This window comes from Saprolegnia diclina (assembly GCF_000281045.1).
Source record: "Saprolegnia diclina VS20 unplaced genomic scaffold supercont1.3, whole genome shotgun sequence".
Classification (NCBI taxonomy): domain Eukaryota; phylum Oomycota; class Saprolegniomycetes; order Saprolegniales; family Saprolegniaceae; genus Saprolegnia; species Saprolegnia diclina.
Genome location: NW_008246070.1, coordinates 1,257,940 through 1,284,933, shown reverse-complemented (window position 1 = coordinate 1,284,933; position 26,994 = coordinate 1,257,940). Strand labels below are relative to the sequence as shown.

At 58.9% G+C, this 26,994-nt stretch overlaps 14 protein-coding genes across 14 annotated transcripts; 5 read left to right on the top strand and 9 right to left on the bottom strand.

Annotated features, from left to right (window-relative positions):
• Positions 1-62: 62 nt before the first annotated feature.
• On the top strand, positions 63-3,328 carry SDRG_01630 (hypothetical protein; the record flags this gene model as incomplete). The annotated part of the gene is made up of 6 exons (XM_008607164.1): positions 63-1,637; positions 1,692-2,420; positions 2,469-2,640; positions 2,693-2,787; positions 2,845-2,904; positions 2,957-3,328. 6 exons carry the CDS (start codon positions 63-65, stop codon positions 3,326-3,328), a joined length of 3,003 nt encoding a protein of 1,000 aa, XP_008605386.1.
• Positions 3,211-4,264, bottom strand: SDRG_01629 (hypothetical protein). The gene is made up of 3 exons (XM_008607163.1): positions 3,810-4,264; positions 3,598-3,761; positions 3,211-3,553 (listed from the first exon to the last, which is right to left on the bottom strand). Exons 1-3 carry the CDS (start codon positions 4,238-4,240, stop codon positions 3,378-3,380), a joined length of 771 nt encoding a protein of 256 aa, XP_008605385.1. The 5' UTR covers positions 4,241-4,264; the 3' UTR covers positions 3,211-3,377.
• A 527-nt stretch (positions 4,265-4,791) lies between these two features.
• SDRG_01628 (hypothetical protein) lies at positions 4,792-6,910 on the bottom strand. The gene is made up of 2 exons (XM_008607162.1): positions 6,872-6,910; positions 4,792-6,820 (listed from the first exon to the last, which is right to left on the bottom strand). The coding sequence occupies exons 1-2, from the start codon at positions 6,884-6,886 to the stop codon at positions 4,856-4,858; spliced, it is 1,980 nt and encodes a 659-aa protein (XP_008605384.1). The 5' UTR covers positions 6,887-6,910; the 3' UTR covers positions 4,792-4,855.
• Positions 6,911-6,914: 4 nt separating this feature from the next.
• Positions 6,915-7,831, bottom strand: SDRG_01627 (hypothetical protein). Its single transcript, XM_008607161.1, has one exon. It carries the CDS (start codon positions 7,737-7,739, stop codon positions 7,101-7,103), a length of 639 nt encoding a protein of 212 aa, XP_008605383.1. The 5' UTR covers positions 7,740-7,831; the 3' UTR covers positions 6,915-7,100.
• Positions 7,832-9,916: 2,085 nt separating this feature from the next.
• SDRG_01626 (hypothetical protein) lies at positions 9,917-10,965 on the top strand (the record flags this gene model as incomplete). Its single annotated transcript, XM_008607160.1, has 3 exons — positions 9,917-10,108; positions 10,165-10,236; positions 10,285-10,965. 3 exons carry the CDS (start codon positions 9,917-9,919, stop codon positions 10,963-10,965), a joined length of 945 nt encoding a protein of 314 aa, XP_008605382.1.
• SDRG_01625 (hypothetical protein) lies at positions 10,879-11,535 on the bottom strand. The gene has a single exon (XM_008607159.1). It carries the CDS (start codon positions 11,502-11,504, stop codon positions 11,055-11,057), a length of 450 nt encoding a protein of 149 aa, XP_008605381.1. The 5' UTR covers positions 11,505-11,535; the 3' UTR covers positions 10,879-11,054.
• A 37-nt stretch (positions 11,536-11,572) lies between these two features.
• SDRG_01624 (hypothetical protein) lies at positions 11,573-13,288 on the bottom strand. Its single transcript, XM_008607158.1, has 4 exons — positions 12,904-13,288; positions 12,532-12,858; positions 11,748-12,485; positions 11,573-11,692 (listed from the first exon to the last, which is right to left on the bottom strand). Exons 1-4 carry the CDS (start codon positions 13,258-13,260, stop codon positions 11,666-11,668), a joined length of 1,449 nt encoding a protein of 482 aa, XP_008605380.1. The 5' UTR covers positions 13,261-13,288; the 3' UTR covers positions 11,573-11,665.
• Positions 13,289-13,589: 301 nt separating this feature from the next.
• On the top strand, positions 13,590-15,124 carry SDRG_01623 (hypothetical protein). The gene is made up of 2 exons (XM_008607157.1): positions 13,590-14,509; positions 14,562-15,124. Exons 1-2 carry the CDS (start codon positions 13,780-13,782, stop codon positions 14,924-14,926), a joined length of 1,095 nt encoding a protein of 364 aa, XP_008605379.1. The 5' UTR covers positions 13,590-13,779; the 3' UTR covers positions 14,927-15,124.
• A 553-nt stretch (positions 15,125-15,677) lies between these two features.
• On the bottom strand, positions 15,678-17,405 carry SDRG_01622 (hypothetical protein). Its single transcript, XM_008607156.1, has 7 exons — positions 17,155-17,405; positions 16,945-17,109; positions 16,822-16,899; positions 16,601-16,765; positions 16,439-16,555; positions 16,186-16,389; positions 15,678-16,132 (listed from the first exon to the last, which is right to left on the bottom strand). Exons 1-7 carry the CDS (start codon positions 17,251-17,253, stop codon positions 15,755-15,757), a joined length of 1,206 nt encoding a protein of 401 aa, XP_008605378.1. The 5' UTR covers positions 17,254-17,405; the 3' UTR covers positions 15,678-15,754.
• A 71-nt stretch (positions 17,406-17,476) lies between these two features.
• SDRG_01621 (fructose-bisphosphate aldolase, class II) lies at positions 17,477-18,813 on the bottom strand. Its single transcript, XM_008607155.1, has one exon. The coding sequence runs from the start codon at positions 18,651-18,653 to the stop codon at positions 17,520-17,522; it is 1,134 nt and encodes a 377-aa protein (XP_008605377.1). The 5' UTR covers positions 18,654-18,813; the 3' UTR covers positions 17,477-17,519.
• Positions 18,814-19,292: 479 nt separating this feature from the next.
• On the top strand, positions 19,293-21,080 carry SDRG_01620 (hypothetical protein; the record flags this gene model as incomplete). The annotated part of the gene is made up of 8 exons (XM_008607154.1): positions 19,293-19,493; positions 19,539-19,583; positions 19,630-20,027; positions 20,078-20,207; positions 20,255-20,314; positions 20,360-20,566; positions 20,619-20,746; positions 20,801-21,080. 8 exons carry the CDS (start codon positions 19,293-19,295, stop codon positions 21,078-21,080), a joined length of 1,449 nt encoding a protein of 482 aa, XP_008605376.1.
• SDRG_01619 (hypothetical protein) lies at positions 21,078-23,378 on the bottom strand. The gene has a single exon (XM_008607153.1). The coding sequence runs from the start codon at positions 23,341-23,343 to the stop codon at positions 21,184-21,186; it is 2,160 nt and encodes a 719-aa protein (XP_008605375.1). The 5' UTR covers positions 23,344-23,378; the 3' UTR covers positions 21,078-21,183.
• Positions 23,379-23,490: 112 nt separating this feature from the next.
• Positions 23,491-24,747, bottom strand: SDRG_01618 (hypothetical protein). The gene is made up of 9 exons (XM_008607152.1): positions 24,661-24,747; positions 24,543-24,617; positions 24,315-24,499; positions 24,215-24,271; positions 24,067-24,171; positions 23,964-24,020; positions 23,813-23,915; positions 23,652-23,764; positions 23,491-23,608 (listed from the first exon to the last, which is right to left on the bottom strand). The coding sequence occupies exons 1-9, from the start codon at positions 24,703-24,705 to the stop codon at positions 23,521-23,523; spliced, it is 828 nt and encodes a 275-aa protein (XP_008605374.1). The 5' UTR covers positions 24,706-24,747; the 3' UTR covers positions 23,491-23,520.
• Positions 24,748-24,868: 121 nt separating this feature from the next.
• On the top strand, positions 24,869-26,549 carry SDRG_01617 (hypothetical protein; the record flags this gene model as incomplete). Its single annotated transcript, XM_008607151.1, has 2 exons — positions 24,869-25,396; positions 25,447-26,549. The coding sequence occupies 2 exons, from the start codon at positions 24,869-24,871 to the stop codon at positions 26,536-26,538; spliced, it is 1,620 nt and encodes a 539-aa protein (XP_008605373.1). The 3' UTR covers positions 26,539-26,549.
• Between the last annotated feature and the right edge of the window lie 445 nt (positions 26,550-26,994).

The window sequence follows — 26,994 nt, the reverse complement described above, 5'->3', positions numbered from 1 at the left end:
TGATGTTTGTATTCAAAGCCTGTCGCAATAAAAACACCGAGCAGCAGTTGGAGTTTGGCAGCATGAGCGCCCCGCCGAGCCCGCGGAGTCGCCCGACGACCGTCATCGTGTGCATCAACGTGCTTCCGCTCATCTTCACGCTGGACGAGGCCCGGCCGATGGGCTGCCCATGGCGGATCGAGTGGAGCACGAGCTCGTATGGGCTCTTCCTGCGCAACATCGTCTCGGCGCAGCGCTACGAGCCGCTCTTCGTGGGCTGCCCCGAGGTGTACATCCCGCGCAAGGACGAGGCCGCGGTGCGCCAAGTGCTTCGCCAGCAGTTCCGCTGCGTCCCGGTCTTCTTGGACCCGGACACGGCGCACCGCCACTACCAAGGCTTTTGCAAGGGCGTGCTCTGGCCCATCTTCCACAACGTGATTGACGTCTACAACTCGGCTGAGCTCAAGCTCGACGACTGCCCGAGCAGCGAGCACGACAGCGACACGTACATGAAGCCGCCGACGTCGCCGCCCGCGAGCAGCGCGAGCATGTGGCAGGCGCCGGCGTCGTGGAACCCGGCGTCGCAAGACAAGTGCTGGAACGAGTACTGCCAAGTAAACCGCCATTTTGCGAAAAAAGTGATTGAGAACTGGGAAGCGGGCAGCATCATCTGGATCCATGACTTTCCGCTGCTCGTGCTCGCGTCGTACCTCCTCCGGAAGCTCCATGGCGGCTCGATCGCGATCTTCATGCACGTGCCGTTCCCGTCGAGCGAGATCTTTCGGACGCTCGCTGTGCGCACCGAGATCCTCCGCGCCATGCTGTGTGCCAACCACATTGGGTTCCTCGTCTTTGAACACGCGCGCCACTTTCTCACGGCCTGCAAGCGCCTCCTCGGGCTCAACTACAAGACGTCGCACAACGGCATGCTCACGGTCGAGTACAATGGCCGCCTCGTCCTCATCACATGCAGCCACTGCGGCACGGAGCTCCACCGCATGGGCGAACTCATGGCGCGCCTCGAAGTCGACGCAATGGCCACGAGCTTCCAGGCCAAGCTCGCACCGCACACCGCCGGCCGCTTTGTGCTCACGGCCGTGGATCGCCTCGAAGGCCTCTGCGGCATCCCCCTCAAGCTGCGCGCGCTCGATCGGTTCCTTGCCATGTACCCGTCGCGCCGGTCCGAGATCGTTTTGCTCCAAGCGGGCATCTCCATCGACTCGCGCCCCAACGACTACAACCAGACAAAGCGGTACGTCGAGTCGTTTGTCGAAGAAATCAACCGCCGGTGGGGCACGCCGGACCGACCCGTGGTCGTGTACCAAGAGTTTGCCAAGATGCACTCGCTCCAGCGCATGGTGGTGTGGAAGATGGGGCATGTCTTCCTCGACACCTGCGTGCGCGGCGGTCTCTCGATGCTGCCCTTTGAGTTTTTATCGGCACACCACCATGCGTTTGAGGCGAGCGACGAGTCCGAGTCGGCCAACCTCGGCGTCCTCGTCGCGTCCGAGTTTGCATCGTACGCGCGCATTCTCAACGGCGCGCTGCTCGTCAACCCGTGGAAGACGGATGACGTGGTGAGTGCGATCGTCAAGGCCATGGAGATGCAGTTTCAAGAGACGCGGTCGCGCTTCCTCCTCAACTACAACTTTTTGCTCGTACGCCATTTTTCATTTTGCACCATTTTGTATCATTTTGATGGGGTTCTGTAGGACAACCCGGTGTCGGAGTGGGGCACGCGGATGCTGGCCGACATTGAGAGCGCGGGCGAGCCGTCGACCGCACACGGCTCGACAGGCGAGTTTATGGAGATTGGTTTTGGCTTTGACTACCGCGTGATGCAATTCACGCCGGGATTTGTCGCGCTCAATGCGGACGAAGTGCTGCGGTCGTACGTCAAGGCCACGAAGCGCCTCCTCCTCCTCGACTATGGTGGCACGCTCAGTTGGACATCGTGCCTCATGGACGACGAAGCCTCGATGTACCAGTTCAACCGCAACCACGCGAGTGGCCCGTGCGTCCCCGCACTCCGGAAAACCGACGGCCAAGTGCGCACGCCGCTCACGTACGAAGGGCGATTGAGCCTCGAGAGCCTCGCGATGGACCCGCGCAACGTGGTCGTGGTGTGGAGCAATGCATGCCGCGCCGAGCTCGAGCACGAGTTTGGGGCGATGACGGACGTGACCCTTGTCGCGGACAATGGGTACTTTCTCCGCAAAGCTGGCGCGATCGAGTGGGAGTCGCTCTACGCTGACGTGCCCGACGACCTCTTGTGGAAAGATCGGGTTGCGGGTATCATCAAGACGTACGTCTCGCGTACGAACGGCTCGTTCGTGGCCGTTGGCGACGCGTCGGTGATGTACGACTACCGCAACTGCGACCCCGAGTACGGCGAAATGCAAGCGTCCGAGCTCTTTGACCAGCTCACGGAACTTCTCAAGGTACGACTCGCTGTGTGTCATGGCGTCGATTTGACGACACGCATGTAGAAAGAAAAGACAGCGGTCGTGCGCGGCAAGGGCTTTGTGGAGGTCCACCGGTTTGGGGTCAACAAGGCGGTCGCGGCGTCCATGCTGCTCAACTATTGCAAGGAACAAGTGTCGATGCCCGACTTTGTGCTTGTCGTGGGCGACGACGAGTCGGACGAACAAGCCTACCGCAGTACGACGACATGAATGCACGTCATTGTTTCTAGGTCTCACTGCCTATGTAGCGGTGCGGTCGTTTGCCGAAGCGAGCACGAAGGACGCACCCGCGTGCTACACGGTGACGGTCGGGAAGAAGCCGAGTTTGGCCAACTACTACCTCGTATGCCTTCACTGCCATCACGTCTTGTGGGCTCATCGCGAGTCGTAAAATCTGTAGGACAGTGTCACGGAGGTGCTTGGGCTCATCGAGTCCATGGCGGCGATCCGCAACCTCGTGGTATGCACTTGGTCTGCATCCGCACCTCTTTGACCCGAATGATTGTGTGTAGAAGCGGCGGGCGAGCAGTCCCGAGCTCGATGCGCTGCACGCTGATCCGAACCTGAGCTTCCAAGCCAACTTTCGACTGGGTAGCAACATCATTTCGCCCACGTACGTGCGCCACGTCTCGAGAGAATTCAACAAGGTCGTGTCGACGACCAACCTCGAAGACCTCTGCATCGAGAACTTTGACCCGTCGCTGTCCCACGACGACGACGACGACGAAGACGACGCCAAGCAGCAGCATGCACTGTCGTCGTCCGGCTTGACGCCGCCACTCGAGTGGGACCTCCCGGTGTGGGCACAAGTGCTCTCGGGCGTCGCGATCGGCGCAGCGATCGGCTGGACCATGCACCGCCGTTGGCGCCGACACTTGCCATGACCATATTTTCTCTTGCCCTAACCATACGACAGATATTACTACTGTAGCTCTAGCGTCGGAGACTGGCCCGGGTAAACTGAAGGTAGCCCTGGGCGTCGTCGCTGTTGGGCACGAACGTGTACTCGACACAGTACGAGCGCGGAAATAATGGCACGAGCTCGGCCCAGTCGTCGCCCGTCGTGCTCGGCCACATCTCTTCCTGGATCACGAACGCATCGTTGTCACCTACAGCATGCAGATCTTAGTCGCGTCGTGGCCGCGTGACTTACCTGGAGATATCTGCAAGACCAGATCGAACCAGCGCCGGAGCGTTCGTCGGAGGTCCCGCGGTAGGAGCGAGGAACTGCCGAGCACGAGGGCTTGGCCAGCGTCAAATTTCGCACGCATAAACTCGATGGTCTCCTTGATGAAGGCGAGGGTGCGGTAGATCTCCCTATAGGGCAGACGATCGATCGTAGATGGTGGTAGACGCATGACATACGTGGGCGACGTGCAAAACAGATCGAGGTCGTCGATGATCAAGGCCGTGTTCTTGCCCTCGAGCATGTGGAACGAGCAGACAAAGTGGCGCAGCTGGGCCGCGCTCTCGAGGTACTTGAGGCGAATGCGGCTCCAGACGATGCTGTCCTGGCCCGACTCGGCTGGCGTGTGGCAGCTCTCGCACGGCGCGACGCGCACAAGACGCATACGGTTGTTCGCCTTTGTGCTGGCATGGGACACAAGCACGACGCTGGGGTCGGTCCCGCCCCGCTTGACGAGCTCAAACGCATACTGCAGCGCGAGCGAGCTCTTCCCAGAGCGCGAAGGGCCATGCAGCAGCAGGAGGCTCATGTCGGAGCTGCCCATGCCCACGTCGACCTCGATGTTGCTGCAATCTTCGCCATCCTGGCGGTGCGAGAAGAAGCGCTCCATGTCTCCGTGAGATCGTGTTTACGCTATTTACGAACTCGAACGATAATATACTGTTGTACGTGAATACGTGAATACTGTTGTTACATGAATACTGTATTATCCCGAAATAATGTTCGGTCTATTTAATGTGAGTTTGAAATCATTTAGTGTATGTTGGCATGCTATTTATTGGTCATTTGACAGTATTTCGAGGTTGCTTGGGCTCCGCTCATTTCGAATCGCACCGTGCACCGCCGACGCCTCCAACGGTTACTCCGCCCGTGAGGTAACTGGTAGATGTAGCTCGACCATGCCACGGTCCATGCCACACGGTGTGGTCCATGAGCATGCTAGCCTAGTTGTAGGTAGACAGCATCCGAGCGCAACCCGTCGGATGGCTAGGACGATGCGTGTCTGGACGTTTCCGAGGTCACTGGGCTGGAGCATCGGCCCAGTGCTTGATACTGACGTCCTATATGAAGCAGTCTCCGATGACTACGTCGTCGCGGGATCGGCGCTCTCAGGTTTTTTATCACTAGCATTGTGAAGACAAAAGTATAAGCTGCCACACATTCCGACTAAAGCTGCCACACATTCCGACTAAAATATGTTAGTAGACTCGATTGTACTATAGCATCAACTTCTTGCTCGCATCGTGGTGGGCTTGCGCATTGCCGGCGTGCCCTTGATGCGCCGATGCTCCGAGAGGCTCGTCGTTCGCGGTGACAGCTGCAGCACCTCCTCCGGCTCGGGTCCGCGGCTGCGTCGCCCCATTTGCTTTGCCATGGCTGCGCTATGCGCTCTTCTTCGTTCTCCGTTCTTGATACTTGGGGAAGCCAGCTCAGCCTGCTGCAGCGTCTTGGTTGCCGGACGGGGCATTTGCGTGGCCATGCTCACGATGGTCGGAACGCGCTTGGTGCGACTGTGCACAGCGGAACACGGCGAGAGGTCGAGCGGTCGGTCGTCCCGTGCAAGCACGGTTCTCGGACGCACATTCTTCGCCATGTCGACGACTGTCGTCGTTCGCGCATGTGTGCTGAGCTTCGTCGGGTCAATGTCATCGTAACTCAGCGGCGCGTCAGGCTCGATGCTTGGCCGCACAACCTGCTTGTCCATATGTACGGCAAACACGGCTTTCTTGTGCTTGCTCTGCACATGCAATGGGGGCGACTGGAGGTCGCACTGCTCAGGGCGCTCCTTCATTGGCTTGGGCCAGCGCTCGGCCCGGTCCGTTGCCATTGAGACGAGGCACGATGGCTTGGGCCACTTGGCATCGTACGCTGGAGCGAGCTCGAGCGTCGGCACGTCGCGAGCGGTGGGCGACGTTGCTACCGGTGGAAACGCGAGCACCTTGACGCGCGGCTCGACACTGTTGTAGCGCACATCAAGGTCAAGCTCCTCGGTTTCTCTTTGGTGCTCGTCCTGGTTGTTGCCGCGACGCTGCTTGGCAAATGACACGTGACCACGAGGCGCCGGCTTTCCAAAGGCGTATTGCGGCGAGAGGGCCAAGACAGGCGCTTCATGGAGCGACATCGGCTGGCGACCGCTGGCCCGTGCCATGTTGACGGTCGACGACACGCGGGCGTGCCTCTCCGCCACCGCCACGCTTGCCGAGACGCCAGTATCCAGCTTGCGTCCAAAAGGATCCAACTTGGTATCGCTGCGACCTTTCGCCTTGGCATAGTTGATCATGCAGCGCCGGCTTTTGATCGCTGAGCCAGAGACTTCGTAGGTGCCGGGCTCAAGCGTGACCTTGGGCTGCATGCGGCTAGCAAACGCAATCCGCTGCGCCGCATGCTTGCGCCGGCAAACCACAAGGTCGCGCCCCGTGGTGCGATCGAGTAGGACACCATTCCGCTCTGTCGTCCACGGCATGTGCACCTGTGACGGACCCCACTCGCACCGACGCACGTGTGCCGGACGCTGCCGCGCTTTTGCAAACGTCGCATGGCCATGCAGTCGCTGCGGCGCTCGGGCTGGCGTCTCGTGTGCATGGCTTGGGCGACGAAGACTTGCATATGTCTGCACGACGAGGCGATGGTACGCTCGACGACGAGAGGCTGCTGCGCGTGTCTTGGCCGCTTGCTCCAAGAGCGGGGCGTAACGGACGCGGGGCTCCACAAGCGCGTATGACACCGAGTAATAGCCAACCGACCGCTGGACTGGCTTGCGCGGCTTGCTTCTCTTGGGCGCGTCCCGTGGACGCGGTGGGTTCGAATCGGTCGAATCGCTGTCATGCTCGCACGCCGGCACAAACGTGGGACGAAGATGGTCTGGGAGCAAAGGCGGTGGAGGCGGGCGCCAAGTGGGGCCGGGCACTCGCTTGGTCACGAGCACTGGCGCATACGACGCTGGACTCGGCCGCGTCTTGGGCGCTGACGACGACCATGACCGAGCGGCGTGAGCAAACGCGTGGCCTTTGTGCGGCGGCGCTTGGTTCTCGACCAGCTGCGTGTGCTTGCGTCGACACGTCGCGACCGGCGCCGTGACGCGCAGCAGCCGATCGATGTCATCGAGCACAGCCAATGCACTTGATGACGCACCAGCTGTCGTCGCCGCCTGGAATCCTCGGTTCAACTTGTTTGCGGCAGCGGACGACTTCTACACAGCACCACTTCAACACACCGTCGTCCTTTGGTTCAAGGCAAGTACCGCTCGACCGCCCATCTTCAGCAATTTGGACGTTGAAACTCCAGCAGTTTGAAAATGACAATCGCGACAACGGTCACATGCTTCGAGTTGACTTTTAGATATGGTACAGCATGATTCAACCAACTACAACTACACGTGCGAGCCTTGCCCTTGCCCGCTCGCGCGCAGAGAGACTTAAATAAGAGGGATCGGGTGGGCATGGCGCCGAGCGAGGGGCACGGCAGGGCGCTTAGCAGACAGCGTCGTACGCCGCAAACTGCTTCGAGAGGCTCTTGGAGAGCGAGCAGTGGGAGATGGGCAGCGTGTCTTCGTCGCTGCTGTACGAGTCGTCTTCTTGGCACAGATACAGGCCGTTGCGCAGCTCGAGAAACTCGGTCATGATGCTCACGACGCCCATGTGGGCCGAGCACTCGAGGATCGTGGACGATGTGCACGCCTGGAGCTTCTCAATGAGGTTCGAGAGGAATGAGTCGAGAATGTCGGCGGCGTTGTCGCTGCGGCCCGAGACCTGCGTCGAGATGCATGGCAGCTGCGAGACGTCCTGGCACAAGGCGCAGCAGTTGTTGCCCTTCTTGGATGTCAGCGCCAGGAGCTGGAACATGCTCTTAAAGGTCAGAAACTCCTTGAGCGTCTTCATCATGCGCGTTTGCTTGTTGTTGTTGTACGAGACCTTGACCTCGTACATGGCCGTGCCACGCATGGCCGGCGCCTCGATCACGTTGAGGCTCAGGACGCACTTGGCCTTCTTGGCCGACGCGGACTTTTCGACGGGGCTCTCGTCGTCCTGCGGCGCGCAGCGGGCAGGGATCGCCATCGGCTGCGTGCACGAGATCGAGAGCATGCGCGCGCTGCGAAAGTCCTTGGACATGGCGAGTTCAAAAGTGAGCTCCGGAACCGATACACCTCTCGCTTTTTATACGATGTGTTTGCGACCTCTGAAAACGTATCGCCAACTGGATCTTGAGTGCCACTCTGCCCGTCAGATGCGTACTTTTTTAGACAGCACCTTGCTTTTTGTATGCATTAAAAAAGAAGACATCAATAAAATGGTCCGCCTGGGACATGACGCCTTGCTGTTGGACCCGAGACCCGGGTTCTGCGAAGCGGGTGCTTGGGCCTTTGGTATTTTAATAAGTTGAAAGGTACCGGTATCTACTACGCTGGCAAAAGATCAAGCGCCGATAAAATTCCAGAGCCCAGTCTGGTCGGCCGCGATCTCAGAAGCCGCCAAAACGATGGCTTCGACTTCGAAGGATACACGCGACGTGCCAACGGCGTCTTGACCGTCCATTGCTTCAAATTAAATACACGGCGCTAAAATAATATCTCGCACCGCCTGCTTGCGGCATACTTGAGCGCGGAATTTAAAAAAGAAGCGGCAACGAGACCTTTTTGTCCAATCGAATGGCGCGATGACGATGAATCGATACCCAATTGGCCAAAAGCATGACTGGCGCCACGGATTTTTTTGCCGTTGCCACGCGCATTGTATACAAACGGCAAGGTATTCCGCATCCTTTTCGGATCAAGGATGTGGCACCCCAGCTGGTCCGGGCTCGGACCCGTTGACCAATTGGCGTGCGCCATTCACCATACATCGGCACCAGACTTTGAAGCCATCCATTACGCCCGCTAAGCAATACCCAAGTCCACTGAACGGCGAGGCAATGGCGTGCTTGTCTGTCAAGCTGCCACGCACCCAAAGATCTTCCGCCGAAGTATCATGGGCGCTGGTTTGAAAAAAGCGAACGGCGTGGATGGGGCCGTTGCTACTCGAGCCGACGCCACCTTGCATAGCGTGCAGCGACCGCCTCGCTTCAATGTAGCGTTACAGCAGTGTATAGAAAGGGATAGGATTTGCGTGCGGCGTCCTCGGGCCCCACAAACGGCTCCGTGTATCAACCCACTAAGATAGACCGAACGCCACGTGGACGTTGCGAAGCCGCGCGCGTGACCCCTCATTGGCATGCGCCAGGCCGACCGTCTCGCCCATGGATGACCTTCTGCATATGCAGCACGAGAGATCAAGATCTCCGTCCGCAAGATCATAGCCGCTCTTATGGCCGCTCTTGGGTGACCGCGGACCCACGCCGTCGACGGCAAGCTCGAAAGCATGACCGCGACATGTCGGGCACAGTGTTGCACAATCAATTTACTACCGACGACCCGCTTCGTCATCGGACGCTGCTTCAGAGTTGCTTCCAACTGCGAAAGGATAGATTGTGCGATGGGTGGGCGAATCAGTATGCCCTCGAGACGCGTGAGTCCGCTCCTACTGGTAGCTGCACCTGCTTTTGCGTAAGGATCGAGCCGTCGCTTTACGGCCGTTAAACGTACGCCATCTGTGCACATCAACCATCGATAAGTGGCCCGTGGCTTCTTCATGCATCCTGCAGCGGTATCCAGCACGGAACCAGTGCCACAACAAAGACAAGGAGGACCAGAAATCTGTGTGCTAACGAGAAATCAATTCCGGATACGCAGTAGAAGGTTTTTCCGGATGCATGTCGAGGCATCCACGTACGGATAATATTCCGGATAAGGACCCCCACCCTATAGTGTCAAACCTGTGAAAGTAGTGTTAGATTACACCATTTTGATATTTATAGGACACGGCTGTTGAATAGTATGTCTTACACTACTTGATGCTGATGTACGATGGCTCAGTCCCTAAAATAATGTCAACGTCACGTCCGTCACTCTCGCGGTCAATTTGCGACACCAACAGATATAGTGTTGGTAGTGAAGCACAGTAGGGAAGACCATGCATCCCGTCTATGCATCGAGTACAGCTCAAACGCGCATAGCTTAACAAGTACATGGATAAGCGGAGCTTTCGCGCCATGGCCAGCGCTGAGGGCGCTCGAGCACAATGCCATATTGCCGCTCCATCTCGACCATGTAATAGTGTGATAACATACACTCTTGTACACTAATTTAGTGCTAGAGACTGCACTCTGTATCCGGACACACGACCCGTTTTGGAGGCACCGTATCCGGAAATCGTACTCGGCTGGCACCAGTCAAGTGGCGCAACTCAGGAAAATGGTGTTTGGACAGCAACGCTGGGGCGACGACGACGACGTGCTGCCGCCGCGCACGGAGACCGAGGTCGATGGCGTCAAGACGATCGTGTCGTGGAAGTTTGACGACGAGAAGAACAAGGTCAAGGTCACGACCACGATCAAGAAGGTCCACGAGACGACGCGCGTGAGCAAGCGTGTGCTCGACCGCCAGGTAATGCTTGGCACCATGGCCCTTGGCCTTCTCGCTCACCAGCATCATGCGTCTAGTCGTGGGGCAAGTTTGGCGAGGCGCTCCAGGAAGGCAGCAACAACAACGTGACGTACACGCCCCCGGAAGCGGTATGCATCGACGGCGCCGCCAATTATGTACTTAGCGGCCACTTGTAGATCATTATGGAAGACCCGAGCGCGGACAATGTGCTTCCCGGTGAGGAGAAGGAAAAGGAAAGCATCTTTGCGGGCGTCGGCAAGCAGTCGATTGTCGTGTGCCGTCATTGCGGTATGGTCGGCGACCATTGGACGCTCAAGTGCCCGTACAAGGACTCGGCGGCGCCGATGACCGACATGTCGGACATGCCCCGCGACGACGAAGATACACCTGCGCCGGCTGCGGCCCCGACGCGTGCGCTCAGCTTTGCCCACGCCGCCGGTGGCAAGTACGTGCCGCCGTCGATGCGTGGCGCGTCGGCGCCCTCGGACGACGTCCGCGCGCCAGTGTCCGACAAGGACAGCGCGACGCTCCGTGTCACCAACATCTCGCCCGAGACGCGCGAAGACGATCTCAAGGAACTCTTCCGCGTCTTTGGCCCGCTCGAGCGCGTGTACTTGGCCAAGGACCGCGAGACGTTCCAGTCGCGTGGCTTTGCGTTCGTGTCGTACGTTTACCGCGAGGACGCCCAGAAGGCGATGGACAAGCTCCAGGGCTACGGCTACGATCACTTGATTCTCAAGCTCGAATGGGCCAAGCCCTCCAACAAGACGCCCGTCGACGAAGGTGCGCAGGGCACGACGTTCCGGTCCGGCTACGGTAAGGCGTTGCCGCAGAACATTGCGCCGCCCCGCAAGTAATTGGTCAATCTTATATCCTCATTTCTATTCTGCTGCGTCGACTGTGTCATCTGCGTCGAGCTTGCTCGCATCGCATCACGGCGCGGTTTTCACTGCGAGAGGAGCGCCTTGAACTCGTCGTACTCGATCTCGCCCGACCCGTCCGTGTCGAGCTCGTCGAGCATCTTGTCAATGTCGATGGGGAGACCAAAGTCCTTCTTGATGAGCTGGACGAGCACGCGGCGCTCGACGTGGCCTTGCTTGTCGGGGCCGCCGCCGCAAGCGACGAACGCGTCGACAAAGTCGCTCTCGTCGTCGTACTCGAGCGCGCGGAGCTTTTGCTGCTCAATGACTTGGAGGAACTCGGAAAACTCAATCTCGCCGCTGTGGTCCTCGTCGACCTCGGAGATCATTTGGAAGAGCTCTTCTTCCGTGGGTCGCTGGCCCATTGCCTCGAGCACCTTGGCGAGCTCATACTTGTCGATGGTCCCGGAGCCGTCTCTGTCAAAGTGCACAAACGACTCGCGGCAAGCGTCGATCTCCTCTTGCGTCAAGATCATCGCGACTCTTCGACGTGGAATCCAATATTATCGAAACCGCGACCGCTAAGAACCATCAGAAAAGAGAGTACCTGGAGTCGGCAGCTTCAAATTACTCGAAAGGTCTTTCGGTTCTGTATATTTGCGAGTACAAGTTGTATTAATATAGTCCAAGAGACAACTTAGTAGACGTGTTTGACGTACAGATCCTAGAGACCGTAGGACATCGTCAGAACGGAGGGATGGAATTTCGCGTGAACGTACCCACATGGCGACGCGCTTCTCGGGCGTCGGCAGCAACCGCACAAGCTTGGGCATGAGCTCCTTGAGCAAACTCGACGTGCAGATCGAGTTGAGGTAAAAGAAGAACGCGTCGATCGACATTTGGTCCTGGCCAAACCGGCGGCAGTTGTCCTTGAACGTCGAGAGGTCGGCGTGCGGCACACGCGTCGTCATGAACTGAATCACTTCACCAAAGACTTGCTTGGTCTCGGCCCCTTCCGCGGCCGGCGGCATCGATGGCGCCGCCCGCGACGACGTTACCGGCGCGGCATAACCCGTCGGTTGCGCGTAACTCGGGGCCGTCGGTTGTGCGTAACTTGTGGTTGCTGGTTGCGAATAGTAGCCCGTGGGGGCCGCGGCCGCGGTCGGTTGCGCGTAATACCCCGTGTTGGCCTGAGCCGGCGCGTACGCCGACGGCTGACTCGTGTGCGTCGGAGCCTTCTTGGCAAACTGGGCGTAGAGGTCCTTCTCGTTCTTGTAGCTGCTGTACCGACGCAGGCGCGGGTCCGTCTCTTTCGACACGTCGCTATCGGCGCTCGAGCCCAAGATCGAGTTGCGCGCCACCGGGTCATAGTTGGACGGCGCAGCAGTGCGCGATGACGGCGGGTTGTACGAGGTCGACGACGACGAACCGCTGCTGCTGTTGAACGACCGGCGCTGATCGCTGTAGTCGGTCATGCTGCTGCGCCCGTAGGCCGACGGCGGAATGGCTTGCATCGGCTACACCATCCGTGTGATGAGCTTATCCTTAGAATGCGACTTGTACCTCGGAAAGACCGGAGCGGCCGGAGGAGCCCATGTCGCCGAAGCACGCGCGCTGAAGCGTCTCGTAGAGACGGTCGCACGACCCCGGCGGCGGCGCGACGTGACCGCTCAGAATCTGCATTGGCGACACCTCCTTGCCGTAAAACTCGTTGTTCATTTCACCGCGAACCATGATGGTCGAGCCGTGGAGGCCAACACCGGCAAAGAGGCCCTTTGCGTGACTGTACGTGTAGTTGCTGCTAAAGCCGCTGCCACCAGCGTTGACGTTGGCGCCACCAGCACGACCGACGGGACCGACGGCAAGCTCCAAGCCAGCACCCACCGAGAGCTACACCACAATCATAAGAGCAGATCGTAGCAACAGCCGCGGTACCTGTGTGCCTTTCTTGAACGACTGCACAGCGCTGGGCGAGCCGAGGATGATCATAAAGTCGATGATTTCACCGCCGATTTCCGCACCAAAGCCAACGCCAGCCGTGCCAATGCCAGACGGTGGGCTCCACGCGCCATCATCAAGGCGGGAGAGCACGACACCAGTGCCCACCTTGCCCGTCCAGATCATACCGGCTTTGATCACCGTCAGGAACGCAATGCCTGCGGCGTTCTGGATGAGCTCGAACGGGATGGCCTTGTCCGCGTCGACTTTCGGGTCGAAGAACGCATCAAGGATCTTGCAGGCCTTCTCGATCTCCTTGCCCATCGACGAGTGGTACGGCGAGTTGATCACCATGCTTCGTCTGCTTGTTTCTCGCTGCTGGCGAAGTCAAAATGGCCGAAGCCGGCCGCGGTGCGCAGTATCCGGATGCGACACACCAGCATACAAACACCAAGAGCATCTTGCTCCTTGCGTGTGATTGGCGCGCGCCGTATCCGGTTTCTCGAAAAAGATCCCTCGACATCGTCCCGCAGAGCTGTCCCGCAGTGAGGACCCAACCGTCCACCGCCAAGCTTGTCGATTCGAGCCATGTACCTCCTTGAGCTACCGGATGTGGTAGCTACCAGGCGTGGTAGTGCTTGCTGTGCAGTCCGCAGCCAGTTACTGCATTGCTTGTCTTCTGTGCGAGTGCCAAAGACACGGCGATGCGTCCATCGCCTCGTCGCCGCGATCAGGTCAACTCTGATTTGCCCACATTGGCACCGCCGTTGAGAGACCGCGCCAATGTCGGCACGGCGCTAAGGCTCAAGCCTTATCGACGATGATGTCCTCAGAGCGTCATTTGGCCGTATCCGGCATGTAGCATTCTTCCGGATGACATCTGGGGCCAAGATCGCCGAGGCCCGCGCGGTGCTCTTGCGGTCGATGGCCGCGATCCCGTCGGCGACGACGGCCGTTCTTCTCTCTGGCGGCCTCGATACGTCGATCATCGTGGACACTCCCTCTGGCCACCGCTTTACGGACGCCATCACGGTGTCCTGCGGTCCCACGGACAAACCTGAGCACGATCTCGCCTACGCGACAGCGATCGCATCCGCGCACGGATTGACGCACCACGTTCTGAGCTATCCCGACCCGATGGACCTCGTGAACGACGATCCCGACGGCGCTTTGGCGCTTACAATTCGGATCTTGGAGACGTTCGACCCCATGGATCTGCGTGGTGGTGTCGCCATCACCAAGGCGCTGCAGCACGCAAAGGCAATTGGCATCACGTCGATCGTCACGGGCGACGCCGCCGACGAGCTCTTTGCGGGCTACTCGTTCTTGACGTCGCAGTCCGAAGAGAAACTTCTCGCGTGGATCCAGCGGGCGTCGGCGCACATGAAGTTTTGCGGCACAGCGATCGGCGCAGCGCTCGGTATCACCGTGCACCAGCCGTTTGTCCATCCCGATGTCATTGCGTTCGCGCTCACGTGCTCGAAAGACGACTTGGTTGGTGTCGACCCCCATAAGAGCGCGCTCGTCCATGGCAAGCTCATTTTGCGCCAAGCGTTCCCGGAAGCGACCTCGTGCTGGCGCACAAAGGTGCCGCTGGAAACAGGTACGAAGACGGTCATACGGGAATCTGCTTGACCTATATATTCGGTGCGTAGGCTCGGGCACGACGCCTCTCGCAACGCTCTTTCAAGAGCGAGCGGACCCAGCGAACTTTGAGGCGGAGAAGCGCGCAGTGTTTGTGGGCGATGGCATCGTGATCCGAGACCCCGAGCACTTGCACTACTACAGAATCTTCAAGCGCATCTTTCGTCAAGAAGATGCGACCTCCGTCGAGCCGCCGCTGCCACCAAGCACCACGCAAGCCCACCGAGGAGCCACACCCGGGGTATGGACTTGCACGGTGAAGCGCTTCGACTCGGACCCTTGCATCCAGTGCGGCTTTCAACTCGAGCGCCCCGAGCAGTACTTTTGCAAGACGTGCGGCGCGTGGCCAGCACGCGCGTCGGGGCCGCCGAGCTAAGCTCTCGATGCCTTCTAGTAGTAGCGGCTCGTCCTTATGCTGTGAAACGGAGCCTTGGGGCTGCTTTGATGCGGCGATCAAGGACACAATGTCTATATTGACTTTTGTATTGCTCGTGGGCTACTGTGCACGAGTTTTGTAGTTGTGCCCGTAGACGTCCACGTTAACAATGGCCCATCACTGAAGCCTCCGCGAGTGGCATGGAAGCTACTTGAGAGGTGCAAAAGGGCAGCAGGTAGCACCAGCAAGCATGGACCTCCGGGTCAGCTTCCCCTTAACGCCAATCAAAACATCTTGCGTCGGCCTATTTTTGAGCAAATATCATGTTCATCCAAGCGCTACTGTACCCTGCACACTTTAGCGTTTTCGGAATTTCTACAAATGAAATCGATATGTTGCCGCCACTGCAGGATTCGTGAGCCACACGAAGGCAATTTGCGTGTTGAAACCACGAGTTGTTTTCGTTCAAACACACAACCAGCGATTCGCTGCCAGGAATCTTATACCCCAATGCACTCGCTGTCGTTTACGCTGCGATAGTCCCGGTTTGACAGCCAAGTATAGGACCGTCTTTGCAAACCACCCTCCTCTAGATCTTGTTTCGATCACTCAAAACATCGACTGCAACTTTTAAAGGATGGCCCACGTGTTTATTTACGCTCTGCGACTTTATCCCGTGCACAAGCTGCACCAGGTGCACCAGTTGGGGCTAGGTGCACTCAGGAGTCTGTTGACACTGTCCATCCAGCTCTCGGTGTCGCCACAGGTCGATGTTTTATGAACAAGTATAGTTTAATGCATTACCACCGAATCTCGAAGTCACCTTGTTCAATCGAGCTCACTGAGGTCCGTGTGCGCATTTGTCGAGAGGGTCGGTGTCGGTGTCGCGGCCATGTCGGCCTGCGCAGACGCAAGGAGCGATGAAAAATGACCCTTGGGTCCTTCCATGGCTTGGAATGCCGCGATCTTGGTCTGGGCTTTCTCCTTGAAATTCTCAGCCACGAACGCGTCGGCTTGGGTGACGGCACCGGTGCCGACACTGGCGCAGTCATGTAGCAGCTTGAGGCGGTCTGCGTCCACAAGGATCGGCGTGCTCAGCGGCGGCGCCTCGTCGTTGACCACGTCGGCCCACCGGCGTTCGCGGGCTTCATGGACCATGGCGCAATCTTCGACGTGCAGGATCTTTTCGCCGCTGTACGGACTCACCTAATACATAGTTGGTGTTTATATCCTACGCGTCCCAATGACGCAATCCGCACCTCAGCCTCGCGTTGGTTGTCGTGGAGTTCGCGCTCTCGACGCTCGCGCTCTGCCTTGCCGGCGCGCATCATGTCCTCAAAGTACCGAAAGTTGGCTTCGTCCTTGTCCTTCTTTTCTTGGCGAATGAGTGCGAGCTCGGCACGCTCGGCCTCGAGGGCTGCGTCCACGTCGCCGTTCGTCTCCTCCATGACGCGGCCCCACGCCTGCCACGTCCTTGACGTCAGCAGTCATATTCAGCGAGGACGGATGTACCGTGACGCGCCGGCGCTCCTCGTCAAAGACGGGGCGGTCGTCGAGGTACCGGAGCTCCTTGCAGCGCGAGATGATCGTCTTGCGGTAGTGCTTGATGTGCTTGACGACGTCGTTGCCCTACCGGACGCGTCCACTCGGAATCGCAAGTGATGTTTTGTGTACTTGAAGGTACAAGACGCGGAGGTTGGGCATGGCCGCCAGGATGTCCACAACGTCGACGTCTGCGATGCGGTTACTCTGGATGTCGAGCACGGCGAGCGTTGGTAGCTCGAGCACGTGGCGAATGTCGTCGGCGGTCCGAAGGTAGTTGCCCTTCATCGACAAGTTCTGCAAACGCGAGTATCGTCATGAGCTATGTCTATCGCCGTGGGTATCGGGAATACCGTGAGCGCTTGCATGTGACTGAGGTTCTCGATCTTCGAAATGTGATTCTGCGTCAGATTGAGCGTGTCGAGAAGCGTCTACAGCAGCGTGGTGTCGAAGTTGCTGTCGACGCCGTCCTGTACCTGGCTACCAAGGCCTTCGATCTTCTCGAGAAGGTTTTCGTGCAGGAAGAGCGACCGAAGCTTCGTTTGGTTCTCAAGACCCTCGATCTTGCTGAAGCCATTGCCCTCGAGCCAAAGGACCTTGAGCTCCGTGTATGCCTCGAGATTCTCGATGCGGCGAAAGCCCTGGCAGGAGCTGCCTTAGCCTCTAGCCTGCAGTAGTTGGCCCACCTTGTAGTGGAGGTAGAGGCGATCGTTGATGCTCGGCGTCGAGTAGAGGTCGAGGTCCTTGCAGATCTTGCGCAGCGACTCCTTGTTCATCTCGAGCATGGTGGCTTGTGTTGTCTTTCGATTTGTGCCCCTTCGATGTACTGAGAAAATCTTGTTCGACTAACTAAACCGCGTTTGGGGACAAAAGGAAAGTCCCAATGGGTTTGTCCCACGATCGGAAAATCCAGTGACAGCAGCTGGCGGCCCAAGATCGCCGAGCGACAACGTCTGGTCGCCGAGGAAGCCAACCAACTGCCCCTGACTGACTGATGAACGAGGAGAGTGGGAAAAAACTAAATCAAATCGACTAGATTGCTCAGAGCAATTTACAAGACGTTGACGTTGCGGAGGTTGCTGTAGGCCTCCTTCACGCGGACAATCATCTCTTCCTCAGCCTTGCGGACCCAGACGCGCGGGTCGTAGTACTTCTTGTTGGGCTTGTCCTCGCCATCCGGGTTGCCGATCTGGCCCTGGAGGTAGCCTTCCTTCGAGAGGTAGAACTGGCGGAGACCGTTCCAGTACGCCCACTGGGTGTCCGTGTCAATGTTCATCTTGACGACGCCAGCGCCGACAGCCGTCGTGATCTCTTCTTCCGTCGAGCCCGAACCGCCGTGGAAGACGAAGTAGACCGGCTTGTCCGTGCCGTTGTTGAGCTTGGCAGCGACGTGCTCCTGGAAGCCCTGGAGGAGCTCGGGGTGGAGCTTGACGTTACCGGGCTTGTAGACACCGTGCACGTTGCCGAAGGCAGCGGCGATCGTGAAGCGGTGCGAGACCTGCGAGAGCTCCTCGTAGGCGTACATGATGTCCGAGGGCTGCGAGTAGAGCGAAGCGTTGTCGACATCCGAGTTGTCGACACCATCCTCTTCACCGCCCGTGATGCCGAGCTCGATTTCAAGCACGAGGTTCATCTTGGCCATGCGCTTGAAGTACTCCTTCGAGATCTGGACGTTCTCCTCAAGGGGCTCTTCCGACAAGTCGAGCATGTGCGACGAGAAGAGCGGCTCGCCGTGGATGGCAAAGTACTCTTCGTCGGCGGCGAGCATGCCATCGAACCACGGAAGGAGCTTCTTGGCGCAGTGGTCCGAGTGGAGAATGACCGGCACGCCGTAGTGCTTGGCCATGAGGCGGACGTGGTGGGCACCAGCGATGGCACCAGCGATCGAGGCGAACTCGCCCTTGTTGGAGATGCCCTTACCGGCGTAGAAGGCGGCGCCACCGTTCGAGAACTGGATGACGACCGGCGAGCCGTTGTCACGGGCGGCCTGGAGCACGGCGTTGATCGTGCTCGAGCTCGTGCAGTTGACGGCCGGGATGGCGAAGCCGTGCTTCTTGGCGTACGTGTAGACGGCCATGACGTCGTCGCCGGTGAGGACGCCGGGCTTGACAATATCGAGGAGACCCATGGGAGTAGTGTGAGCTAGAGCGAGCAAAAGCGGAAATGAAGACCAAGCTGCGGTCATGGCGAATCTCCGAGGTACGCCGACGCCGCGACGTCACGGGCGTAAAAACCACGCAGTGTCCAATCCGCGCAGCGCACGGCGACACTACCCGCGCTGATTGGCTACATCATGGCTTCAAACGCCATTGCCGCCAGAGGAGGGGGAGTTGGGGATGCCCCGGGGTATCCCGGAAAATGTATGGGCGATGCGCCATTTCTACCCCGATCCGCGTCTATGCACCGGCCGTTGCCCCGGACGGTGGGGCAGGGCTGCAGTGATGCGTGCCATTTTAGCCAATCACAAGCCAACCAAGGTCGGGTTTTGACGAATCAAAAGAAGGCATTGCAGTCAATTGGCATCGGCGAAGATAATTCTTGTGGGCCCATCGCTTGGGTGCTTTATCCATTGGCGACGGGGTATGCACCAAGACATGCACGCTGCGAAGTCGATTTCCACGTTTTTGCTGCGGCGGCGCAACGAAATCCGCTGCAGGATTTATAAACCGAGGCGCAAGGGACCTCGGTTCGCGAACCTTCGATTCTCTGCAACAACACATATCCTGTATAAATACAGTGCATTCTCGGTATGCATTTTGACAGGAGCCCTGCCACATCTTTTCAACCAATCAGAGAGCGCCAATTTGAATCATTTTCGATCGCGATGGCGGCCGTGCTCGAGGCCGCGCTCGCGGACCGGCTGGCGGCCAACCGGTCGATGCAGATGGAGCTCGAGGCCATGGAAGCTCGCATGATGGCCTTTCTCAAGGAGACAGAGCTCTCTCTGTACCCTACTCTGGACGATGTGAGCTGCAAGTGCATTCCCGAGCACCGCGTACCGCCAGCGGCCCTGGGCCGCCACTTGGTACCGGCTCGCCATGAACCCTGACCGTAGCTCACGCATAAGTAGAAACGCTGTCATGGCATTGCCGACGAGCACCATGCGTCCCATGAGGTACGATTATTCCTCATGAAGGCTATGGCTCCATAGGCGCACCTAGTTTTTCTACGAGAAGATGCCGCATGTCGAGAACATTCGCGCGACCAAGCCAGCTTCAGGCGAGGCCACCCAGCCCCGCAGTCGAGAGCCTATGGCCTTTGCCCCTGCGACTGCTAGCTCCACGCCCCATTTCCTGCACATGGACAATGCGTACTTTGACGACGACGGGGTCACGGACGTCTCGACAACCACCGAGGACGACGAGGTCCACTCGCTCGTCGAGCGCTCGGGAAGCGACGTCAGCGACGTCCCGACGGCGGTGCTTGCGATAGCTGCGAACGCTGTCGATTTTTTCACTGCCGCGCAAGCTTGGACTGCGATACCCCGCCCCTTCCAGCGCGTGGACACGAGCTCCTTTGTGGCTGATACCAAGTGCTGGGTGCACGCCTACTTTAGCTCGTGCGTATACGAAGGTGCCCAACTTCTCGACGCATCACCTCTTCGCGTAGACACTTGTCGGCGGACGAAATGGACGAAGACCTCACCGACTACGTCCTCGGACTCCTGGACCACCCGGACTTTAGCCAGCCTGATATCCTTGTTGCCGAGTTGACCGAGTTTCTCGAAGAGAAAACGAGCGTACGTCTCCACGGTGATTCTAGAAGAACACAATGTCTCTGCTCTAGGCGTTTGTGCTGGCGCTCTGGAAGTACTTGGCCGTCGAAGTTGCTCGCCGTGCAGTCTACGTACATATGGCGTCCAGAACGCTCGGTTCATGTTTCGTCCCTTAGAACGACGCACGGTCGCAGGACGAGCTTCGGCGGCAATCGCTCGTGCAAGTCGCCATACCCCCAAAGCAGCCCAGCGCACCCGTCCCACCAGGTGTCGTTGACTGTAGTTCATCACGACCTCAAGTCATTGTAGTCGTCACTGCACCGTCCAACAAGCGCCGACGCATGTCGTATCGCGCCAAGAACACGAAACGCAACTACCACGAAGTACGTCTCTCTTCCATCTCTCGATTCACTCGCCGCATGACTTCACCAATAGGTGGTGCGCGAAATGCTCGAGCATCAAATGGCAGACCTCGGGCAGCGCGACGGCTGGCACCTCGCTGCTGCGCCAGCAAGCGACATTGCTCCCACGACAGCAACGCCCGTTGACCACGCTGCAGAGACGTACGAGCGCAGTGTTCATATTCGCGCCACCCTTCACCATTGCTTTCATCTTAGTCGCCGCCGAGCACTCATGGCACTTCGGGATCCATTAGACGTCCGCAACTACGACCGAGACATGGCGCGTCGAGGTCGATCTCGGAGTCGGGAGCCGCGTCAGCGCGAGTCGCGCTCCCGAGACGTCCGTCGATCTCGATCCCGAGAACCGCGCCGGTCTCGGTCGCGGGAGCATCGGCGTCGCAAGCGCAGCCGGTCGGTGTCGCCCGAGCGGTCGGCCAAGCGGCGTCGGCGCAGTGAAGACCGTCGGTACGATACCAAGAGCACGTACACACGCTGAGCCGGCACGCAAGAACAACTGCTGGCGTGCGATTGACTTTACCATACATAGTTATCATCCTTATCATCGTCTATCGCAGTCATTGCATCGTATGCGCATACGATTACCGAAAGGTCGAGCTTCGCGGCGCGTTGTAGCCGCGCTTTTGGTTGACTGTGTCCTTGCCGCCGACGAACGGGTTGTAACCCGCCCGCCGCTTCTTGCGCTTGTCGTCTTCCTGCTGCTTGAGCATTGCGTCCACGTCCATCTTGGAGGCTTCGACACTCGCGGCCGCGGCCGCATAGTTGAAACCTTCGAACGGCGCCGCCTCGTCGACCGGGTTGAGCGCCGCCGTCGCCGCCGCCGCGTCCTTGGTCGCCTTGCTCTCAAACTTGCGCTTCTTGAGTTTCGGGTAGTTCTCCGTGAGCGACTTGGGCGCCACGTACACGTCCTCTTCTACCTCGTCCTTCGGCGCCACAACCGGCGATGGCGCGGGCGCTTGCTGCATAAAGTCGACGACGACAAACGCCGTGGCCGCCAAGGCAGCCCGCACCTTCTCGAGCGCCTCGTGGCCGTCTGCTTCCAGCTGCATGTCAAAGGCCGGCGCCAGCGACGTCGACGCCTCGGCGATGACCGCCGAGGTCGTGCGCTTGGGCAGCTTCCAGCCCGCAAAGCCATAAATCTGATCGTTCTCTTCGTGCACGAGCAGCGTCGTCGTGGCCTTCTTCTTGGGCGCGGCCACCGGCACCGCGATGGATGACGGCGCCGATGCCTCGCGCGCAATGAGCAACGTGAGCTCGTGCGCGTGCTTGCGGAGAAGCGGCGGCACCGGGTTGCAGAGGCGGAAGAGCGCAGCGGGCGTCGTCGGCACGCCCTTCATGATCTTCAAGAGCACGGCGTTGGGACACACGAACCCCGGCGACTCGTCGAGCGAGCGCGCGAGGTTGTCGCGCCAGAGGTACAGTTGTTCAAAGATGTGCGCTTGGTTGTCCGAGATCGTCTCGAGACCGACCGTGCTCTTGAGCTTGAGCGCCATGTCAAAGAGTTCATCGAACGTATGCACCTTGGGCTTCTCGTATACGGAGAGCGCGACGGCTGCCGACTGCGCGTACACTTGGTGGAGCAAGTTGGTTGCCCCGCTCTTGTGCGACACGAGCTCGCGCTTGAGGATTTCGTAAATGAAGAGGAGGTACCGCGTGTCTTCGCGAGCGTACTTGATGAGCGGGTCGTCGAGCGGACGCACGCGCCAGTCGGCGAGCTGGTACTGCTTGTCGGCCGTCACGTTGCAGTGCGTCTGGAGGAGGTACTTGAGCGAGAAGCGCGGGTACTGGAGGCAGCGCGCGGCCTGGCCCGTGTCAAACATGTTGACAATGTACACGCCAAAGTCGCGCTGGAGCCAGAGAATGTCCATGTCGGCGCCGTGGAGCACCTTGAGTTTCGTCGGGTCGCAGAAAATCGTGTTGAGCGCCTGGAGGTGCGCGCGCAGGGCCAGCGTATCGACGAGCCAGTCGGCGTCCCACGTCGAGATCTGCATGAGACAGAGGAAGCCTTGGTACGAGCGGTAGCTGTGGTGCTCGAGATCGATCGCGAGGATGTCGGTCGTCGCCAATGTCGCCAGCATGGCCGCGAGCGTTTCTTCCGTGTCGACCCACGTGTACGTCGCCTTCTCGAGCGAGATCATCTCGCGCTTCGTCGTCGACGGCGCAAGCTGCCACGGCTGGTACGCAAGCGACGCAATCTCGGACCGATACGGGTGGTACGGTTCGTCCGACCCTGTCGTGTCGTGCTCCGTGGCCACGGTCGCTGCGTGCACCTTGGTCTTCAACTTGGTCACAAACGGCGCGTCCGAGTTGTCAATCTTGTCCGCAAACTTCTCCTGCGGCTTGTTGATCGCTGCGTTGGTCGTGACGGTCGCAGCCGGCGCTACGGGCGTCGTGGTCGCCGGCGTCGCTTGCACCTCGCCCTTCTGGAAGCGCTCGATCTGCTTGGACGCGTCTTCGAGGAGCGAGTCGACGAGGTCGGTGAGCGGGCCATTCTCCTCGAGCGGGTCAAACACAGCGACGTCGTCGTCGTTGTCCGACTTGAGCTTGTTGTTGACGTGCTGCAGCTGCTGCAGGAGTGTCGTGACGCGCTCGCCAAGCGCATCGGCTTGGCCGCGGAAGGCCTCGTTGAACTTGTACTGAAAATGGAACTCGTCTTCGCCGCTCGGAATCGCATTCGACGCCTTCACGCCCAGGAGCACGTGGCGGTAGAGGTCCGCTACGTACGTCGGCGGCAGGTCCATCGCGCCCGAGCCTGTCCAATGCGATTCTGTATCCACCAACCACCGTCGTCGACCCAATCAAGTACGCTTTTCGACAAGCACTCGATAAAGTACGAGATCTTCAAGAGGCGCGCTCCGAATGATGGTCGACGCGAAGGGCTGAGTAATTCTTCGATGGACGACTTGTACATTTAAAGATTAGTGAGGGTTGTTGCCACTCCGGCGAGGACTTCGCCGGTCTGTTGACTGCACGAGCTGGTCGATGCAGTCGTACGTATGCGTGGGCCTAGTGCGCATCATTCAGGCGCGTTGCGATACGACACGCGTACCGCCCTGGCAGCAGGAGCTTTTTCTTCTCGTTGCCAAAAATGTCTTTGGACTGCCGCAGCGCAGCCTCTTCGCGCTCAAATGTCCAGCTGCGCGCGTGCTCGGTCCGTGCCGTCTACCTCAAGCGGTCCATATCACGGAATGCTCTGCATTCAGCGCTCACTTGGCCCATGTAGCTGCTGTCGTACGCCGCCGTCTTCTGATACGCGTCCGAGCCGCACACATAGCCTTGTTCGTGCTTGGGGCACTCTGTGATCTCATTGGTCCTAGCCCCAAGTCCGTATTCTCATCGTTCACAGCGTGTCGTGCCGCACCGAACAGCGTGATGGTGCTCGACATAGTCGTTGTGCCGAGGACTTCCAAAGGCAAACCTACGACAAACCACCTTCGAGTGGCCACGTGTGCTTGAACTCGCACTTGTTTTCTGGTGACGCGCCCCCGAATAGTTGCGCGTCATGCTTGATTTTGCGTGGACTGATGGGCTCCCGCGGCGGCTCGTACGGCTGCGAGATGGGGTGGCCTCTACAAGCATGCCGTCATATAAAGACAACTGGATTTGCACTACTTGCGAGGGGTGTGGGCTTCGATCATATTCTGCAGCGCTTCGCTGCCGTGGGCGAACCTACAGTTGGTCAGAATGGGCTATCTTGGTGTGGTAACGTGACTTGTTGCTCTCGCCGCCAAATATGAGTTCGTCACTGCGACCGTCTTTCTTCCGCGGCGAGAGCCTTTGCGGCGATATGCGGTACGCGTCCTTTGGCGGATGCAGGCGCGCGTCAATAGCGCTCTGGAGCTTCTCCGTGGCGCCGATCTGAGAGACGCACGCGTCCATAAGATCGAGTTGAAAGCTCTACACATCTCGATCGTTGAGCTGTACACGGAATGTAAAGTACTTTGCGCTCCAGGTCGGCGCGGAGCTTGGCGTTAACGGCTTCGAGGTCGCCGATGATGTCGCGACTCATCATGGCCTACACGGCCGCTTCGTCATCCTCGCATGAAGAGCTGGTCTACCTCGCGCATCCATTGCTTCGTGTACGGGTCGAAGTCGGCCGCCATGAGAAGGTGGCGCTAATCTTAGCGGTCGTTTCAGTAGCGTCGTTGTGATTGGCGGCTGAAAGGCCACGCGCGTCCTTGATTGGCCGCCTGCGACGCGCCCTTTCGGACACGAAACTCCTCTTGCATTTGGGCTCGTGAAGCCACTATTTTCCAAGTCGTCGCCATGAGCAGCCTCGTCCGCACGGCGCTGGAGCTCTATGCCGAGCACCGCCGGGAGAAATCCAAATTCAAGCGCTTTCTGAGCTGGCTCACGTTCCTCTCGCTCTCGAGCTTCTTCTTCCATCCCGACGGCATGGTCTGGGTCATTTTGCAGCACGCGCTCACACTTTTGCATCACACGGCCGCGCTCGTAGTCGCGAGCAACTCGATCTCGGTGGTCCTTTGCCTCGTTCTCTCGACGTTTTGCGCTGGCGCCCTCCTGCATTGGCGCCACGACACGCGAGGCGCAGTGCAGCGCGTGCGCACCCCGTCGTCCAAGAAGACCAACAAGCGCAGAGATCGAAAGGCGCGGCCCGCAGTTTTGAGCCCTCGCCGCGCGCCAGCGTCGCCCCGCATTACACTCGTGTCGCCGCCGCAGACCCCAAAACTGGCCGAAGTCTACTTGAGCACCACGGCCAAGCTCCCACATTTATCGTCTGCGCAATCGAGTCCCGTGCTGATCAAAAGTACCCCCGAGCAACAATTGCCAGAGGTACTAGTAGTAGCAACGTTCGATCTCACGCATGTTTGTACTGGCGTTAGGTCCGTCCAGCTAACGTCGTCAAGCGCCGCGAGAGCCCACGCAAGGTCCGCAGTCCGAAAGCATCCATGTCCGTCACCACCGTCCCGAACCCTCCCGTAACCAAGTACACGAATGAAAAGAGCAGCAGCCAGCCCCGCCAAATCCCAACGCCCAAGCGCAAGACTGCACCGACCATTGAAGCCAACAACGCTATTTGCATCAACAGCACCAGCAACAACAACAACAGCAGCAACAACAACAACAACAACAACAGCAGCAACAATGACAGCAGCAGCAACAACAATGACAGCAGCAGCAACATCAGCACAGTCTTGTATCCCAACAAGAACGACGATAACACCAAGAACCAGAGTGAAAACGTAAACAACTGTGATGTGGCGCCGTTCGTGAGCGCCTCGTCGCAGCCATGCGACGAGCCCCAACGCGACGACGACGGCTACAACGTCGCACGCAGTGCCACCGACGAATCGTGCGCGACTGAGACCAACAAGCAGTCAGTGCCGGAAATCGACGAGCCACCAGCCACATCCATGGACGAGAAGCCGGCGGCGGACGCCGACGAGCCGCCTGCCACGGAGAAGAACAAACTGGTAGCCACGGAATCAGACGACCAGCCGAGCCAAGTTGAACCCAGTGATGAACCACAAGGTGCAACGCCGGAGATCGTGGTGCCGTTTACAAAGGTCGAGCTATTTGCGTTTCTCGCCGAGCCCAAGCTGACGGTGCCCGACATTCGGCGCCACGTGGCGTCCGGTGCGATCGATCATGCGATGGTGACCGCCATGTTGCCGGCCGAATTTGCGGCCGCCAAGATCCCGCAGCTCGTCGTGCGCATGCTTTCTATCACGATCATGTCGATGCGCCCGCGCGCGCTGTCGCCACCGCCGTCTTTCACTCGGTCGACCTCGGCCCACGTGGCACCGCCCCCGGGCTTTGCGGCGATCGGGACACCGCCGCGTACGTACCACGCGCCGCCGCGCAGTCGGTCGTTTCCAGTGACGAAAAGCCCCAGCGTCCAGGAGCTCAACCACATGTACGAGCGCGACATGGAGCGCATTTCGAACCAAATGACGATGAACGTCTTGGATTGATGACACTCTAATGCACACGTCGTCCCTTGTTGTTCGAATCCAGCCCAACAAAGCCGCAGACACACCGCCTGAGAAGGTTTGAACTCAAACGTCGCAATGACCAGCTGCTGACAAAGTGAGGAGGAGACGAATGGAGGCGTCAGTGCCCCATAAAAGAGGCTCCAGAATCTGCCTTACACCTTGGTGATGACCGCATGCAGCGAACAACCGCCGTGTCATCGTTCGCATGCCTCTGCCTACCTCATTGTTTACTCCAACATTAATCGATGACGGAAACGGTGCCTGCTGTCCTCGACCACGCCACGGTGTCCTTGAGCTCACATGGCAGCGTGCTTGGCACCATCGATTACCTCCTAGTGTAGTGCCGCAGCGGACCTTCACCATGGGAGCCTGAGAGACTCGAGCCGACGACAGATTTATGTTGTCACATGCGCGCATGACGTCGCAAGTGTGTCA

What these genes read in the sequence shown, in the direction of transcription:
- SDRG_01629 (XM_008607163.1), bottom strand. Translation starts at nt 4,240, where the DNA reads ATGGAGCGCTTCTTCTCGCACCGCCAGGATGGCGAAGATTGCAGCAAC. An exon ending in CTGTTTTGCACGTCGCCCAC is followed by an intron (nt 3,762 to 3,809) that starts GTATGTCATGCG and finishes TCTGCCCTATAG; the next exon opens with GGAGATCTACCGCACCCTCG. An exon ending in GGTCTTGCAGATATCTCCAG is followed by an intron (nt 3,554 to 3,597) that starts GTAAGTCACGCG and finishes TGCATGCTGTAG; the next exon opens with GTGACAACGATGCGTTCGTG.
- SDRG_01627 (XM_008607161.1), bottom strand. Translation starts at nt 7,739, where the DNA reads ATGTCCAAGGACTTTCGCAGCGCGCGCATGCTCTCGATCTCGTGCACG.
- SDRG_01625 (XM_008607159.1), bottom strand. Translation starts at nt 11,504, where the DNA reads ATGATCTTGACGCAAGAGGAGATCGACGCTTGCCGCGAGTCGTTTGTG.
- SDRG_01624 (XM_008607158.1), bottom strand. Translation starts at nt 13,260, where the DNA reads ATGGTGATCAACTCGCCGTACCACTCGTCGATGGGCAAGGAGATCGAG. An exon ending in GCCGCTCCGGTCTTTCCGAG is followed by an intron (nt 12,486 to 12,531) that starts GTACAAGTCGCA and finishes CGGATGGTGTAG; the next exon opens with CCGATGCAAGCCATTCCGCC. An exon ending in AGAAGCGCGTCGCCATGTGG is followed by an intron (nt 11,693 to 11,747) that starts GTACGTTCACGC and finishes TACGGTCTCTAG; the next exon opens with GATCTGTACGTCAAACACGT.
- SDRG_01623 (XM_008607157.1), top strand. Translation starts at nt 13,780, where the DNA reads ATGACATCTGGGGCCAAGATCGCCGAGGCCCGCGCGGTGCTCTTGCGG. An exon ending in AAAGGTGCCGCTGGAAACAG is followed by an intron (nt 14,510 to 14,561) that starts GTACGAAGACGG and finishes TTCGGTGCGTAG; the next exon opens with GCTCGGGCACGACGCCTCTC.
- SDRG_01622 (XM_008607156.1), bottom strand. Translation starts at nt 17,253, where the DNA reads ATGCTCGAGATGAACAAGGAGTCGCTGCGCAAGATCTGCAAGGACCTC. An exon ending in TCGAAGGCCTTGGTAGCCAG is followed by an intron (nt 16,900 to 16,944) that starts GTACAGGACGGC and finishes ACGCTGCTGTAG; the next exon opens with ACGCTTCTCGACACGCTCAA. An exon ending in GTCACATGCAAGCGCTCACG is followed by an intron (nt 16,766 to 16,821) that starts GTATTCCCGATA and finishes TCGCGTTTGCAG; the next exon opens with AACTTGTCGATGAAGGGCAA.
- SDRG_01621 (XM_008607155.1), bottom strand. Translation starts at nt 18,653, where the DNA reads ATGACCGCAGCTTGGTCTTCATTTCCGCTTTTGCTCGCTCTAGCTCAC.
- SDRG_01619 (XM_008607153.1), bottom strand. Translation starts at nt 23,343, where the DNA reads ATGGACCTGCCGCCGACGTACGTAGCGGACCTCTACCGCCACGTGCTC.
- SDRG_01618 (XM_008607152.1), bottom strand. Translation starts at nt 24,705, where the DNA reads ATGGCGGCCGACTTCGACCCGTACACGAAGCAATGGATGCGCGAG. An exon ending in GGCGCGTCACCAGAAAACAA is followed by an intron (nt 24,021 to 24,066) that starts GTGCGAGTTCAA and finishes GGTTTGTCGTAG; the next exon opens with GTTTGCCTTTGGAAGTCCTC. An exon ending in ACAGCAGCTACATGGGCCAA is followed by an intron (nt 23,765 to 23,812) that starts GTGAGCGCTGAA and finishes CGCTTGAGGTAG; the next exon opens with ACGGCACGGACCGAGCACGC.